We start from the raw sequence: 16,983 nt of genomic DNA, 5'->3' as shown, positions 1-16,983 counted from the left end.
TACCATTCAAGTATGAAGCTATATTTATGCCATTCCAACCAAATCATCCTAGTTTCTTAAAAACTTGTTTGGTTCAGGCGAAAAATGGATGTATAAGAAAAGTGGACATAAAAAAGTATATATAAGAAAAAGTTTCATGTTTGGTTAGGGAAAATAAATGGAGGTAAAGGAAAAGTGGATGTATATGGAACCCCTCTGGAGCCTTAAAGTATAACACTATAAAGACAAAAGAATACCAATTTATTTTGATTAATATATTACCTATTGGCATAATTTACTTGTAAAAGAAGATTACTTTTCCTTCCCAATTTGTTTTCCTCATACCAGACAAGGGAAAGATTTGAGGTTTACTTGTCAGTCATACAAACAACTTAAAGGAGAAGTATTATTCTCTTCCTTCCCCCTTTCTCTTTCCCATTCTTCCCAGTGAACCAAATGATGCCTAATTTCCTTGGAAGGGAACTGGAAGAACTTTTGATTGTTGGAAGATCTAACTTATAGAAGTTTTATTGTTACCGCTATTGCTCCCTGTGTAACCTGCAGTAATAAGGCACTGACCTTGTTTTATGGCAGGTTCTTTGCGTACATGGTGGCTTATCTCCTGATATTAGAACTATTGATCAGGTTAGCTCGTTATCATTTCCTGAATAAGCTTTTTCTTCCTTTACATATTCGTTGAAAGAACTCCATATTTGATGAAATGATGTACGTGTTGGGATAATCTGCACTGTGTGTGCTAGCATGCTTTTCTTTGATATATATTGTTTAACATGTCATGCATATTTCAGTACCTGTTGTGGTTCAGTAAGCTTCATCATAAAAGTATGGTTTCATAGTTCAGAATGGGATATTTTTTATGTTCTTTTTGGAGTTTTTTCTTCTAAATTGGGATTTAATTATATGGATCTGATATTCGTTCTCCTGTTTGTTCTTTAAAGATCTGGTGCTAATACATCAAATATTTTTGCTTCTTGTTCCTTGTCAGATTCGGGTCATTGAGCGGAATTGTGAGATTCCCCATGAAGGGCCCTTCTGTGACTTAATGTGGAGTGATCCTGAAGATATTGAGACATGGGCAGTGAGTCCTCGAGGAGCTGGCTGGCTTTTTGGATCCAGGGTTACATCTGAGGTGAGTCAACAAGATCTGCGATAATGCTTGCATACAAAGCTTTTGAGGTTGCTTTATTGATGAGAAGATTGCATAAGGAAAAGCCTAAATTGCTTTATTGATGTTTGCTCAGCTAGCTTGGCAATATAAGAAGTCATGCTAAAATAATTACTGTTTTTTGCAGTTCAATCATATCAACAAACTTGATCTAGTTTGTCGGGCCCACCAACTTGTTCAAGAAGGTCTAAAGTATATGTTTCAAGATAAAGGGCTTGTAACTGTGAGTTGCTAATTCATTGTCATGACATATTATATGGTATATCAGGATCAGAGAGTATCTTGTGTTCTCATTGTTGCATTACGAACTATGCAGGTGTGGTCTGCACCAAATTATTGTTATCGCTGTGGAAATGTGGCATCAATATTGAGCTTCAATGAGAATATGGTAGGACTGCACAACTAACATGTTGCTCTCGGTCTCTGTTATGGGTGTATATGTTTATATTTCTATCTCAGTATTAACATGAGCCTGATGATGTTTATTCTATGACTTTGAGGAATTATCTGAAAACTTTCAGCAAATTGGGAAGCATTCCTGTCCATGTTTACTATTTTTTTTTTCTTGCTTTCACAATTTCTGATCAATTTTAGAAGGCTACTTTTTTATAGCTTAATTTGATATCATCTTACTATCGTGTAAGCCTGGGTTGGCATGAAAGGGTAACAAAACTGACACCAATACTTTCAAATGTAACTCCTCAATTAGTCTAGAACGGTTTTCGTTTCTGCCTTCCCCTTTCCCTACGAAAGAGAAGTGAAGTTTTTCACAGAGACCGAAGAAAACAACCAGATGCGAGGACCAAGAACTGGAGTACCTTATTTTCTTTGAGTGAAGTTTGATTTCAAGAATTGAGATATGATGCTGGTGCTTACCACTGTGCTGCTTCAAGTGGAGGAGAGTAAAGGAAGAAGAATGAAATACTTGGATGAAGGAACCTCCGGCTGTCCAAACTCGCCAGGATGTTCTGCTGCTTCTATATATTCTTGATATGTATCCCAAATAGCTTGATGTTTATTGTCTTTTTTGCTGTTACCTTCATTGTTTAGAAAAAATGATAAGTTTCAACTCAACTCATTCAGGATTGATGATAACTTAGAATCATTCTTCTGATGCTTGAGTACAAAAAATATTGCGAGCCTTGCTAACATCAGCTAGATTGATTTTGATGCCCACCTGCATAAATTAGTTCAGCAGTGTGCTTAACATGTAGAAATTTGGTGGCAGCAAATGTTATGTTCTCTGGATTTTCTAATATGGGAGGAGGAAGCGGTCAGAAATGGTGGCATAGTGAATCAGGAAGATTTTGTTGTCATAAAAACCATCAGGCGTTAGCAAGGGTACACGAAGTCCACGCCAGATGTGTGCACTTGTGTTATGAGGATCATGGTTGAAGGTAGATGATGAATGAGGTTGGAACTCGAGTAGGATAGGCATTTGTATCTTAGTGCAAGAAAAGCTAGCTGTTATTCTATTCTGGTGAATGCAAGCGTGCTTTTGTGTGTGGTCAGACCAGTGTGAATGGTGGCATTTGATTTGAGAAAGTGTTTTTGCAAATGGGAGAAATTGCAATGACGAGTTAATAGCGTATGAGTCAATTTTAGAGATAATGTGGAAAGCGGTAGTAATTGTGCAGCTACTGCTGCTGTTGCTGTCTTGAGATGATGGATTAAAGCGTTTATAACTAGTACTCTGTAATCATGCAATGCAATGAAACGGCCTCTTTCCTTTCCTTTCCTTTCCTGCCCTGCAATGCAAACTTAGAGAGAGATCAATATGAATGAACGAATGTCCCTTCAAACTTGATAAATCACAATAATTTGGGTTTGCATCTAATTCTAATCTACAACTATTAGAAGGGATTTAATAAAAATGAAATTTTGATTATGTAATCGGAGGTCGGCCCATTTGGTTGTGAATTAGGCCCCCGCAAGTATTTATATTTTATTCAAGGAAGAAAAATACATTAGCAACAGAAGACGGAAGACACTGCGTGCCGACCGCAGCGGATGGAGCCGTCGCCGGTAAGCTCTTGGCGCTCGCTATTTCCTTTTCTGATGCCTGTAACACCCAATTACAGACCAATCAGATTCGTTGTAGGTCTTCATCATTTGTTTAGTAACCTCCATTGATGAGTTGTGATAATCGGACTCTGAGCTCTCTCAACCTCAATTCCTGCTACAGTTGTGTTGTTTTCTTAATTACTTTCCCCTTTTCTTCCCCTAACATCACTACTTAAATCATAATGCTATCTCCTTCCCTTCCCATCCCAATACTCATTTCATCCCCATTTCTTTGCACTCACTCTCACGGAATGCTACTTGGTATCTGCTTCTGTTTGGGTATTCGACTGCCATATACAAAATGTTATCGAGCAGTACTGTCTACTTCTCTTTTTAAGGGGTGGGAGAGCTCTATGTTTGAATTGTTATTGGAATCTCGTGGTGCTTTTCCCCATTGGCTACATCCTAAGCTGTTGTAATATGGACCTTGCCGGGTTTCTATCATGCCATATCTTTTTTTATTACTCGTTATGCCTAGGTATAAATTTGTAAGGCACTTTATACTTTCACCTTCCATGTTTTCTCCTGCCAGTAAGATTGCTTTCATTCACTGTAGCTGTTAACCTTGTTTTTCTTCCTTACTGTTAATCACGTCAATTGTTGATTCAGTTGGAGGCAGTCTGTCTTAACAGCGAACCACTTTTTGGGGAAGGTGACCAATATGAAGATGAAGGAGACTGTTCAATGTTGGAACATAGTGATGAAGCTCATGAAATGCAATTAAAAAAGGAATTTTTGCTGCCTACTGTGGGATTGGAGTTCGAGTCTTTTGATGAAGCTTATGACTTCTATAATGTCTATGCCAAGGGACAAGGGTTTGGGATCAGAGTGAGTAATTCATGGTTCCGATCAAAAAGAAGGGAGAGGTACAGAGCAAAACTCAGCTGCAGCAGTGCTGGTTTCAAGAAAAAAAGTGATGCAAACAATCCAAGGCCTGAAACAAGAACAGGATGTCCTGCAATGGTAATCATCAAGCTCGTGGAAGCTAAAAGGTGGAGAATAGTCGAGGTTGAGCTTGACCACAATCATCCAGTGAGCCCTGAAGTTAAACGTTTCTATAAGTCACATAAAAAGATGTTTCTTGCTGCCAAGAATGGACAGCAATCTGAACCCGTGAAAGAAATACACACAATTAGGTTATACCGGACAGCTGTTGTGGATGCTATATGTAATGGGCACTCTAAGACAGATGGGAGAGTTGATAGAAATCCCACTAATCACTCAAAGCATCTAGAGCTCAAAGAGGGGGATGCACCTGCAGTATATAATTTCTTTTGTCGTATGAAGCTGACAAATCCAAACTTTTTTTATCTGATGGATCTTGACGCTGAAGGGCATTTGAACAATGTGTTCTTTGCTGATGCTAGGTCTAGGATTGCTTATAATTACTTCTCAGACACTGTCACAATCGATACAACAAGCTTGACAAACAAGTATGAGATTCCTTTAATTTCATTTGTGGGAATAAACCACCATGGACAATCTGTCTTATTAGGATGTGGCTTCCTTGGACACGAGTCTGTGGAGTATTTTGTTTGGATGTTTAGAGCCTGGCTTACATGTATGCAGGGGCCACATCCGCAAGTTATTGTCACCGATCAGTCCAAACCCTTGGATATAGCAGTTTCTGAGGTTTTTCCACAGGCCCGTCATTGTTATTGTTTGTCCTATATCATGCATCGTGTTCCTGAGAAATTGGGTGGATTGACTGGGTTTGAAACAATCAAGAGGCAACTTAATAAAGCAGTGTATGATTCATTGAAGATATCTGAGTTCGAAATTTTCTGGGCTGAGATGATTAATCAACACAGCCTCACGGACAATAAATGGCTTCAGTTATTGTATGCAGACAGACAAAGATGGGTGCCAGTATACTTAAAAGATATTTCTTTTGTAGGGATACTCCCGATCAATGATTGTGAGTGCTCCAGTGCATTTTTTGACGGTTATGTACACAAACATACATCTTTCAAAGAATTCCTCGACAAGTATGATCTGGCTTTACAAAGAAAGCATTTGAAAGAAGCCATGGAAGATTTTGAGTCCAGGAATTCAAGTTTTGAGTTGAAAACAAAATCAAATTTCGAGTTGCAGCTGTCGAAGGTGTATACCAAGGGAATGTTTAAGAAATGTCAAATTGAAGTTGAGGGGATGCATTCTTGTTTCAACACAAAGCAAGTGAATTCTGATGGCTCAGTTATGACGTTTGTTGTCAAAGAACAAAAACAGGTTGAAGGAAATGATAAGGAGGTCAAACATTATGAGGTTCTGTATGAGGCAACTCAAATTGAAGTACGCTGCATTTGTAGTTTGTTCAATTTCAAAGGTTTTTTGTGCAGGCATGCATTAAGTGTTCTTAATTATAAGGGAGTAGAAGAAATACCATTGCAGTACATTCTGTCTCGTTGGAGTATAGATTATAAGCGTAACTTTCTGTTAGATGCTGGATTTAGTGATGCTGATGTGGATAGTCCTTTGCAATGGTATAATCATCTGTTTAGACGTTCTCTTCAACTTCTTGAAGAGGGGGCACAGTCTCAAGAACATTACGAAGCTGTAACGCGAGAACTGGATACTTTATTGACTAAATTTAGTCTACTGGATAACAGATTTATGTGACTAACCTAACAAAGTCATGTATAGTTTGGTGTCTATATGTTCTTTTAGTATCATTTGTCTGTTTTACTGTAATGTAGGCATTAGTTTAAATGCTTCGGAGCTGGCATATTATTTCGTGATTGACAAATGAAAGTGAACTGATCTGACTTCATTCTCCTTCCTCTGATTTATACTGATAAGTTCTTGACTTGTATACTAGCATCTAATATAATTGTCTTGTTTGGGCTGAGTTCCAACTCTTTCTGTTTATCTCTCTGTTTTCCCGGTACAATATATATCTTACTAAATCTAAGACGAGTAGTTGTCTTTGAAGGATATTGAGAAATGGGAATGCATTTGCCTAAGATGGAAACAGAGCAGGGCAGCTTGCCACCATGCTATTGCTGCTGTTCAATCCTCATAGCATGTATGAGGATTGCTCAGGACACACTTGGTTTAGATAGTTAGTACGGTGTATGATTGATTATTGGCTGAAGAAACTTCACCAATAGTTTACTGCTTCAACATATTACGAGCTGATTAATTCAACTTGTGGGGAAAGCAGGTGAGGTGCACTGAGGATCAGGATCCAGATAACTTTGTCCTCCTAATAAGGCTATAAGATGTACACCTTGTTCTGTGTGTAATAACTTGTATTCTTGAGTTTAGTGTAAGATGCATAATTCAGGATGTGGTTCCATTGAGCTAATAAGCATTTGATGATGATGAGGAGGAGGAGGAGTTAGGGTTTGGGTTTATAGTAGCAGCTTAGCTTATCAGGCAGCCCTTTTTCTTTTCAGGTAAATGAATTGGAAAATCAATTTCTTCAACTCTTTTGCTTTATTTTATTTCAATTTCTCATGCATCTTGGGCTTCATCATTTACACCATTACCAAGATTTTCATTTTTGGTGAATGCTTTTTTAATCAATTAATATATGATTTTTCGGCTAAATTATTTTGTTCACACAATTATTCTACAACTATATAATCCAAAGTTGATAAAATATGAATGTTGCAAACTGCAAATTTTGAAATCTGGTAGGCTCTATGATTTTCTCAAAGAAATTCGAAATAAGCAGTGATGGTAAACAAGCAAATGATCCACTATGTTTGAAATGAAGGTCCAAATTTAACACAAAAATCAATGTTTTAAATTTTACTTAAAATTTTAAATCAACAGATTAGATTCTAATATGATTTTTTTTCTTTTACATATATATGTCAGTACCAATATTTATACATATGATTGTTATTAATATATATAATAATAAAATTGCCCCATTTTTTTAAAAAGAAACATGAAACGTAATATAAGAGGGCTTTTGCTAAATTTTTTCTTTTATTTTTTTCAGGTGGATTTTTTTATTATTACAGGGGTTGAAAAAATTGCATTTTTATTTTATATATATATATAGTGGTTAGTTTATTACCAAACTGTCCGTCCTACCTACCAAAGGTCCTAAGTTGCTCTCAATCTCCAGGGGTTGGGGTGTGGTTGTTGAGTTGAGCTGTGCACGCACGACTCCATTGCCCAACTACCCCCAGGATCAGGAAGAAAACAATTGTAGCGCAAAGGTTTCCGGTGAAAATCAATGTCTGTGATCAGCTGCAAAGCGGCGGTGGCATGGGCCGCTGGAGAACCATTAGTGATAGAAGATGTGGAGCTCAGCCCGCCTCGCCCCATGGAGATCCGCATTAAAGTAGTTTGCACTTCGCTTTGCCGCAGCGATGTCACCGCTTGGCTCTCTCAGGTCTTTCAATGTTTTGTAACTTCTACTCTCCACCTTCTTTCTCTGTCTCTGTGTATTTGACATCCTCTGCAGTCTGCACTTATTCTGCTTAATACCTATACAAATTCTCAATTTTACAAGGCTTCACATTTTCTGCTGATCAACTCAGTTGCTTGGACATGCTCTTTACCAAGCATGAAATTGTGTATCTTTCGGGATTAAACATGGTGACTTCTTTTATAAATGCAGCCAGATTCAATGACATTATATGTGTTTGCTTGCCTTGCATTGTTCCCCTGTATACAGGCTTAAGATCATTAGGGAATTTGTCAAATCAAATATATGCATGTGATTTGTCAACTCAAAGAATATAGCTTATTTCCTAGATCTTTAGGAGCAGAGAAAACGTGCTATATTTGTCACTTTTTTTTCTTATATTGTATGTTTTCTTTTCTTTTTTATTCTTCTCCTTGCATTGCATCCTGTACTACTACTTTATTTTTGGATGTTTGCTACCTCTGTTGCATATGGTGTCAGCATCTTTGTTAAAGCTTAGTACAATCTTTTCTGTGCCAAAAATAAATAAAACAGGAAAAACCTGACACTGGATTTACGTATATCTTTTCTGTTTTTGCAGGCACAACCTCAAATATATCCTCGAATATTTGGCCATGAAGCTTCAGGGTAGCTTCTATATTTTCTTCAGCAATACTCTTTTCCTGACCAAATGATAAACCACCTAGGGTCTTTATCTCGTAATTATATTTTGTTGTGACTGGAAAGAAGCTTGGTGCATTTCGTTATGAAATTATAATCATAGCAATTTTTCCCTATCTGGAGCTATTCTGACTTGTATGATTCGGAATTAGGTCGAAGTTCTCTTTTCCTTATTAGATGCAACTATCAAGAATGTTATTATTATTCAGTAACTTCAGATTAATGGTTTGCTTCTTGTGAAGTGAAAATTGCATAGTTGCTTAAGGTTGCTCCTCTCAGCTCTGGCTTACATTTTCATTGTACTTCAGATGAGATCATCTCGAACATGGATAATGGGAATATTAAATATATAACCCCTTACTAATGCTTTGTTCCCTTCCACAATGGTGACCATGCTAAACTTGCAAATGTAATTTTGTAGGATTGTTGAGAGTGTGGGTGAAGGAGTGACTGAGTTTGAAGAGGGGGACCATGTGCTTACTTTATTTACAGGAGAATGTATGAGATGCAGACAATGTGCCTCAGGTAAAAGCAATATTTGCCAAGTATTGGGATTGGAACGCCAAGGCGTAATGCACAGTGACAAGCAAACACGCTTCTCAATAAGGGGAAAGCCCATATATCACTATTGCGCTGTTTCAAGTTTCAGCGAATACACAGTTGTGCACTCTGGATGTGCTGTGAAGATTAGCTCAACTGCACCTTTGGAGAAAATATGCCTTCTCAGCTGTGGAGTTGCAGCAGGTACTGATGTTATTTCGGTTCCACGTATCTTGATATAAATTGTGAAGGATTGTCTAGGCTTCTAATCATCATCTTTTTCCATTATTGTTGTACTTGGCTAGGTTTAGTGGTACTTCAATTCTGGAACATACTTGTTAAACATGTGGAAATTCGCAGAAACCAGGCTTAAGATGCATTTATTCTATTACAAATTTTGATATTTTAGATGATTGTAAAGCTATCTCACTGTGGCTCACAATAGGTTTAGGTGCAGCTTGGAAAGTTGCTAATATCTCAGAAGGATCAACTGTGGTCATTTTTGGTCTTGGAACTGTAGGCCTTTCTGTGAGTTGCCGACTTAGTATTACTTTGACTGTTATAATCTATTTATGTTTTCCTATGAAGACTCCAAATCCTGGTCTTTTTAATCAAGATACTCGCTTTGGTCCTTCACGTTTGAATAGGTCGCACAAGGTGCTAAACTGAGGGGAGCTTCTCGAGTAATTGGTGTTGACACAAATACAGAGAAGAGTGAAAGAGGTATTGGATACTTATGCTTTGATATTTACGAGTTAAATGACATAAAAACGCCTTAGAAGATATCTAGGATGGCTATTTTGCTCATCAATTGTGCAGGAAAGGATTTTGGAGTAACAGACTTTTTGAACCCAAAAGACTATGATCAACCAATTCATCAGGTTTGTATCATAACCATTTCCAGATCAAAATTCCATTCCATGACTGCAAACCGACAAGTCAAAATAAACGGGCTTGCGAAAGTATTCTTGGTCTTGTGCTCTCAAACTGTAAATCTAAATTGTGCATGCTGAACTCTTTTCCAGGTTATTAACCGTATTACTGATGGTGGGGCAGACTATGCATTTGAGTGTGTCGGAGATACTGGAATGATTAACACAGCTCTACAGTCTTGTTGCAGTGTAAAATCCTAGACACCAATGGTTCATTCTTAGTCCACTTATTCTTTTGAATTTGGGCATAAGTTTACTAATATGTCTTAGGGGTATCAGGGTTGGGGTTTGACTGTGACCCTTGGTGTGCCCAAAGAGAAGCCAGAAATAGCAGCTCACTATGGACTGTTTCTCACTGGAAGAACACTCACAGGATCCCTTTTTGGTGGATGGAAACCAAAATCTGATCTTCCTTCACTAGTTGATATGTACCTAAGGAAGGTAAGAAACAACATTGACCACGTAAACTATTTGCATCTAAATTAAAGGCAACAGTTGGTGTCTGATGATTTGATATTCATCCTTTTCACATTGGACTTGGAATTATATGTGGTGCTTTTTCCGTTTAGGGTGGTGTACAGTGTTCCCAGGACACAAGAATAGGATCTCCACTGAACTCGCAGTCGCACTTGGCTGGCTTTATGACGTTAGGGTTTATAGTTTACTGTTAATACAGTGTTAAAAATAAACTTGGGGTGCATGCATAATATTTAGGTCTCTAAGCTCCAAAACAACACCAATACTTTCACTTTCAACTAGATTTCTCTCCAGGTGTCACCCCCTCTCACCAATCTCTTAAGACACTGAATAGTCTTAACTCTATAAATTTGTAGATATCAGATACCTCTGCCCATTACATGAAAAATTTAACAGGACATAGGAATTACAAAGATTGCTTGTGTTCTGCTTTTCTGACATTGTTACTTTATAGTTAGTGAACTTAAGCTACCTGAACATGTGTATATATTTTTGTGGGGCAACAACCCCAAAGTGCAGCCGTGCAGGGCCAAGAATGTTGTACGATCAACGCTTTTGTTGTTGACCTCATTGTAATTTCTATCTGCAGGAAATTAAGATTGATGACTACATTACACACAATCTGATGCTTGAAGATATAAACGAGGCATTCGACTTAATGAGAGAAGGAAAATGCTTGCGCTGTGTCATCCAAATGCCAACGTAGGAAGTACTCTACCAGTGAAGTATACAAGATAAAGTGTCCCTGAATTTTGTGCAGATTTCACCCAAGTATTCATTCCTACTGCTTGTACTTGACAAAATAACAGATTTTGTACTGTGCTGAGTACTATGTATCTTTGTGGATAGTTGTCCTCCAGGCAACTCTCAACAAAGAAAATAATTTCTACCCCTAAAAAATTGGAATTTGAATTCGTTGAGTATGATAATGGTTTGTACTTTTAGTCCAGCTACTTAAGTTTTGAATTCTCACGCTAACTTTATGTCCAATACGCTTTCCTGATGCTCTGCTCAGTAAGATTTATGCTTGTTTTTGTATTGTTGTTATGGTATGTGTACAGAATGAAGTTTAACTAATAAAGAATAACTATTGAAAACAGGAAGTAAATGATTCTACAAAAACATTTGATCTTGTTTGAGCATTACGCCAAGACAACATCTCAGATAAGCTAATACGGACAAGTTCCTTAAGCTTAAGTGAGGTTGTTTATAATATTAATTTTCTAGTAATTGTCAGCACAAATATGGCTGTTTATGAATTCTTCCTGCTTGTTTGTAATCTTTAAACAGAAATTAGGTCAACAACAGTTATGTGCAGAAGACACCTGCAATGCAACAATACTGCGATTTATCAACACATGGAACTTGCAGAAGCTTAGAGTATGGTTGCTTGAAAAAAACAGAATACTGTTGACCTGTATCTCATGTCAAACTTAATTTATGTTGATGATGTTAATAGAGACTCATCCGTCAACAAGTTTTGGGTGGGAAGATGTGAGGCTGTCATTATTTAGCTGACCTAACTCTCTCGCATGGACTTATACTGCCATCATCATTATTAGGTAAGCGAAGTGACAACTTTTCCTACCCAAAAACAAAATGGTCAACAGTTGTACATATATACACCGCATAAATAGACAAGAAACAATATCATCGCGTCCAACCTTTAAACTGGGATCAACTTTCGCTGCTGTTAGGTTTTCTTGTACTTGACAACTGATTCCACGACTAAGTAAAAGTGTCATCAATACAAGTTTGATGCCTGACCATTTAGGTAACAAGAAGTGAGATTTTGATAAAGAGCGAGTAATGGCTGACCACCAAAGAATACACCCATTGGTGACCGACGTGGAAGCACCACCACCTACACGGCATCCAGCGCCTCAAGCCTCACTCGTAAGATCAGAAAAAGGAGATCCAGGGCAACATCAAGTTCCATTAGGGCACGCTGTTGCAGCAATGCCGCCTGCTCTGAAACCCCCAAAAAGGAGAAATTGTTGGTGCAAATGCCTGTGTTGGACACTCAGCCTCCTCATCGTCCTGCTGATCATTGTTGGAGCCACTGCAGGCATTCTTTACCTTGTATTTCAACCCAAGCTTCCCAAATACTCAGTTGACAATCTCAGAATATCAGATTTGACTCTGAACTTCGACTTGAGCCTTTACGCAAGGTTCAATGTCAGGATCACTGCTGAAAACCCGAATAAAAAGATTGGAATCTACTATGAGAAAGGGAGCCATTTGAGTGTGTGGTACAAAAATACAAATCTCTGTCAAGGATCAATCCCCAGATTCTACCAAGGGCACCAGAATAGGACAGTGTTGAACGTGGCCTTGACAGGCCAAAATCAATATGGGAGGACTCTGCTGGAAGCATTGCAGGAGCAGCAACAGACTGGAAGGATTCCGCTGGATCTCAAGATAGATGTGCCCGTGAGCATTAAACTCGGGAAGCTCAAGCTGAAGAAGGTGAGGGTAGTAGGCACCTGCATGCTGATTGTCGATAGCTTATCTACCAATAGTTTAATCAACATTAAAGCCAGTACCTGTAATTTTGGAGTGAAGCTCTGAGGGCTTTATTGTTCATCCTGATCTGATTCTTTTGTTAAACTTCAGCTGCATCCTCCTTTTCAATTTTCATTTTCCCCGTCTACCCATATGTGGGGAATACATCTTGTTCTTCAATATGACAAAAAAACAGCAGTTTTTACCATGTCCATGTGTAAAACGTGTACTCCGACAAGTTTCACTTTCTTCCTGGCTTTGCCATCAGGAAAAAGATTTGTCAATACAAGCTTCCAAAAAGACTTGTACAAGCTGGCCGACTTTTTTGGTGTTCGATGAGCATGCAGATTCTACAGTAAGATGAGCATAGCATATGCCTGCCTGAATCGTCTCGTCACTTATGATGGCCTAAGCCATCTTGGCACTACTGATAGTAGAATACTCTGCTAATTTCAAATAAGAAATCAATAGGATGTTTAGAAGGAATGTTGTGCTACAATGTTAACATACAAAGTAGGAAGCTAACATGACATCATCGCACAGATAACTAAAACTGAGAATATTGAAGACAAGCCTAAACACAGTACGATCCCTTTGCAACCCCAATATAGCTACACAGCTTGAAGAACCTAAAGGTGTTTTTGGATGCTTACAGGTAGAAAGATAAGGCATCTAGCCATGCTCATAATTAAGTCAGTAAAGATGATAAAAAGATGATGGTGAATTGGTGATCCTCATCCTCTTCAACTAGATACACCATCTAACAAACAGGATGGCATATATTACATCAAAATCCAACTTACATACAAAACCACATCTCCAAAATGTAAGCGGAATCACAGTCAAAAAAGCTAGAAGCACAATGATACCCTGAGGATAATAAATATAGCATCATCTGACAATAATTTAATTTCGTGCATGCATTTCAAGAACTGGAGGGATGGAAAACGCTCTCTTCCAACGGGTATAAAAGCCCACAAGTACACACTAGTCACCAATTAGTGCCCGAGGTCTGTGCTCTATTACAGACAGAGACATTCCTGTCTGTGAAACAGCCCGGACAAAAGCCATATTTGCCGTTATAGTTGGAGCACACCAATAATCACCAGTGCCAAAAACCACTTTGTTCTTCAATGCCAGCTTTCGGGTGGTTGGAAGGCTCATCAGTCGCGTTGATGGGCAATCAGGCACTACCCTGGGCCAGTTATTTCACTAGTCAGTGACAAATAGAGAGGGACAAAGCAGTAAGAACAAGGTAATAGATAGAATCATAAATAATGGTTATCAAGCCTTTTGATTTCCTATTATACTTCTTCTAGAACCGTAGAAGATCCCTTCATTATCAAGCCACAAGCTCTTCAATTTGCAAAATCCTTTATCATTTTTGCACTAACGGGATAAGGTTGAATTATATTGTCTGCTTGACAAGTTGAACCAAAGGTCAAATTAATAATATGCATGAAACTAAGAGTCAAAGAACTCACTTCAGAAACTTCAGAAAGTATTCAGCTCTAAGTTTCTCATTAGGTCCTCCACACATTGCGACAAGCTCCTGATATTCTGAACGAACACTTTCACATATAATTCCTCGTTTTCCTGATATGACACTCAACAATTCACTATGGATTGGGTTCTGATTTTCAGAGTCGACCTGGCATAAGATGATCAAGCATCCATGAAGGTACAGTTTAGAAGATTCTACACAAGCCAAGATCCAGCTAAATTCACCTACTTAGAGATCTTTACTTTGTTAAAATACATAAAAATTTAATTGATATTTTCAACATGAAATTTCTTGAAAAAACAGCAACGGCAAGAAATTAAAAAGAGATCACCAGGCCCATGATCTGGTCATTACTGAAACTAATAACTGGGTATTAGGGAAAGCCAATCCTAATATTAGAAGTAGTTACTGTAGCTAATCCAAATATTAAAAGTAGTTACTGTAGCTAATTCTAATATTAAAATCAGTTACTACTGCTGCAACTCACAGTTACTATATCACAGCATGGCAACAAAAATATACCAGCATATTCAGTTGATCTCTCCTTTTTGAGATATAATGCATTCATTTCTTGAGCTAATGTGTAGCATAAAGTCTTTCATGCTAACATTCAATGTTAAACAGAACGAAGAGATTCATGATGGAACAGTTCAAGACAAAATTAGATGCATGTATAATCCTGCATCCTGGAGTTGCTATTGTTGATGAATGATAAACACTGCATAATGCATATAACAGATTTCCGTAAAAGGCTTTTAGATCAGCTCTCAGTATATTGCTTTTCCCTAAGGAGACAGCAGCATAAATGATACCCTGAAAAAATATAAGCGAATCTCAACACTATGACTAACATATAGTTAGCCACTGAATCACTGATAATTACCTGGGCAATCACAAAGTAGTAGTTGCCCTTAAACCGACCTCTTAATTCACTCTCTGGTGTAGCCAAAAGTTTTGCTGTCCTGCCATTACTAATTCCTGAGACAACCGCAACCATAGCCGTTGTATCAAAATTAACCAACTTGGCTTCAACATCTCTCCACGACTGCTTCAGAAATCCAACATCAAGCTCTACATTATCCAAAGAGCAGCACCAGCACTTCATTCCAGAAACAAGAGACTGTAAGGATGTTCCTAGATGGAAATCAGAGTATACATCGCACTTCTTGCAGGATATATGGCCATCCATCCTTGCAGGCTGAGGAATATTTTTCTGCATCGCACAAACATCTTGGTCAACCTCTATCTGGATTACACACGCATCAGGAAACAACCTACCAAGCACCACATTAGTCCAGTTGTCCTCCAATTCCAACTCTTCATAGCAAAAAGGCTCCAATTTCAAGTCCACAGCTCCATATTCGCATCTAACCTTCTGATAAACATTATCATCAAGACCATTGGAAAAGAAAAGCACAACAGACGAGGGCTTGAGCGTTACAGGGGAGTCACGCGCAGCATGAATAACTTGCTGAATTTTTTTCTTTAAGCCCTTATTTTTATCAGCAACACCGACATCCCAGGAAATGTATCTGGGGTTTCTATCAGAGACAATAAACCAAACAGGACTCCCATTCAGAGAACAAACTATATCGACGTAAATGCTATGCAAAGGGGACAAAGTAATGGGCTTGCAAACCCGTGATACTCCAGTTATGCACTGTTGCTGAAGGACGTGCACCACAGCCTCCAGGTGACCGATATTGGAACTGCCATACAAAACTTGCGAGGATTTTAGCACGTAACCGGTGGAAATTTTCTCAAATCGGTGGTAACGGTGCAAGAAGGGGAATAAGAAGGAACCTGAGAGGAGGAGAGGGATGAAAAGTGGCGGAGAGGCGCTGGAGAAAGGTGAGCTCGGAGTGAATTAGTCGGAAGAGGGTGGTCTTCGGGGAGGTAAAAAGCTTAGATTTGCTTAAGCGATGAAGTCGATCAGTGAGGGCAACGCACCTCCTCTTGGCATCTTCGACTGCTGAGGCGCTTTCTCTATCTTCCATCTTCTCCGATGAGAGACAGTACAGATATTTGGGGTGGGGTTGAGTATAAATGGGGAGGGAGAAAGAGGAGGAGGAGGGTCCTTCTCATTCTTCTAAGAAATATATAGTATGTAATGTAAGTGGTGCAAGAAAAGTGAAAATGGAAATGGTACCGTCAATGTCTTGATGCTCATTGCTGCTATACCTATACAACTCCATTTCTTGGTAGTGTGATTTCACTTCATCCGCCTTCCTATCCTTATCCTATCCTAACGTAACCTACTACTTTTCTCCATTGTTTTTGGTCTCTCTACACAAACCAGCTATTGACGACGACTATGATTATGATCTCGTCTTTGAGTCGGCTCTTGACTTGATTTCTCTTGATGCATGCATAAATATAGCTTCAACTCATTTTTCTTTTTGTTCTTGGAGAAAATAATAAGCCTATCCTAGTGCAATCTTTTAAATTGCCCATGGCTTTTAGCCTTTTATAAATCTCCCCCTATCAAACAATTCATTGTCAACTTCCCTTTATCATCAGCTGGAAATGTTACAAATTATTTTGTTACTGTAGCAAAAGAAAAGCATTCCCTTCTTTGCTTCCACACCCAACATTATACAACACAGTTAATTTTACAAGCCTCTCTACAACTTCTTCACTCAACCAGAAGATCGCAAGATGAAGGAATGGTGTCACCACCTTTTTCCAGACACCGCAACCCAATATTTTTTTTTAACAACCAATCAAGCACTCATTGCAATGTGTTGGA

The 16,983-nt window shown here is 38.4% G+C and overlaps 6 protein-coding genes across 7 annotated transcripts in view; 4 read left to right on the top strand and 2 right to left on the bottom strand.

Moving 5' to 3' along the window:
* The window catches only part of LOC105157376 (phytochrome-associated serine/threonine-protein phosphatase), a 6,544-nt gene extending 4,263 nt beyond the window's left edge, over positions 1-2,281 (top strand). Inside the window, exons 6-10 of one of the 2 annotated variants that reach the window (XM_011073786.2) lie at positions 569-624; positions 986-1,129; positions 1,293-1,388; positions 1,482-1,553; positions 1,914-2,281. In XM_011073786.2, coding sequence (XP_011072088.1) covers positions 569-624; positions 986-1,129; positions 1,293-1,388; positions 1,482-1,553; positions 1,914-1,997 — 452 coding nt within the window. In that variant the 3' untranslated portion in view covers positions 1,998-2,281. Of the gene's footprint in view, positions 1-566; positions 625-985; positions 1,130-1,292; positions 1,389-1,481; positions 1,554-1,913 lie in introns of those variants that run through there. The other variant, XR_002286788.1, reaches the window with a different exon arrangement.
* LOC105157375 (protein FAR1-RELATED SEQUENCE 6-like) lies at positions 2,491-5,999 on the top strand. The gene is made up of 2 exons (XM_011073785.2): positions 2,491-3,190; positions 3,839-5,999. The coding sequence occupies exons 1-2, from the start codon at positions 3,176-3,178 to the stop codon at positions 5,846-5,848; spliced, it is 2,025 nt and encodes a 674-aa protein (XP_011072087.1). The 5' UTR covers positions 2,491-3,175; the 3' UTR covers positions 5,849-5,999.
* LOC105157374 (alcohol dehydrogenase-like 6) lies at positions 7,351-11,228 on the top strand. Its single transcript, XM_011073784.2, has 9 exons — positions 7,351-7,580; positions 8,197-8,243; positions 8,698-9,020; positions 9,262-9,344; positions 9,464-9,539; positions 9,636-9,697; positions 9,842-9,937; positions 10,028-10,189; positions 10,815-11,228. Exons 1-9 carry the CDS (start codon positions 7,422-7,424, stop codon positions 10,929-10,931), a joined length of 1,125 nt encoding a protein of 374 aa, XP_011072086.1. The 5' UTR covers positions 7,351-7,421; the 3' UTR covers positions 10,932-11,228.
* Positions 11,471-13,567, top strand: LOC105157372 (NDR1/HIN1-like protein 13). The gene has a single exon (XM_011073783.2). It carries the CDS (start codon positions 12,035-12,037, stop codon positions 12,794-12,796), a length of 762 nt encoding a protein of 253 aa, XP_011072085.1. The 5' UTR covers positions 11,471-12,034; the 3' UTR covers positions 12,797-13,567.
* LOC105157370 (UPF0415 protein C7orf25 homolog) lies at positions 13,069-16,354 on the bottom strand. The gene is made up of 4 exons (XM_011073781.2): positions 16,038-16,354; positions 15,118-15,943; positions 14,215-14,381; positions 13,069-13,925 (listed from the first exon to the last, which is right to left on the bottom strand). Exons 1-4 carry the CDS (start codon positions 16,229-16,231, stop codon positions 13,718-13,720), a joined length of 1,395 nt encoding a protein of 464 aa, XP_011072083.1. The 5' UTR covers positions 16,232-16,354; the 3' UTR covers positions 13,069-13,717.
* LOC105157371 overlaps positions 16,384-16,983 on the bottom strand; it is a gene marked incomplete in the record, with an annotated part of 7,944 nt that continues 7,344 nt past the window's right edge. The window contains 1 exon segment of the mRNA XM_011073782.2: positions 16,384-16,983.

The sequence above is a fragment of the Sesamum indicum genome, linkage group LG3 (assembly GCF_000512975.1).
Source record: "Sesamum indicum cultivar Zhongzhi No. 13 linkage group LG3, S_indicum_v1.0, whole genome shotgun sequence".
In the NCBI taxonomy this organism is placed as follows: domain Eukaryota; kingdom Viridiplantae; phylum Streptophyta; class Magnoliopsida; order Lamiales; family Pedaliaceae; genus Sesamum; species Sesamum indicum.
Note: the sequence above shows the minus strand (reverse complement) of the source record. Positions and strands in the feature narration are given on the sequence as shown.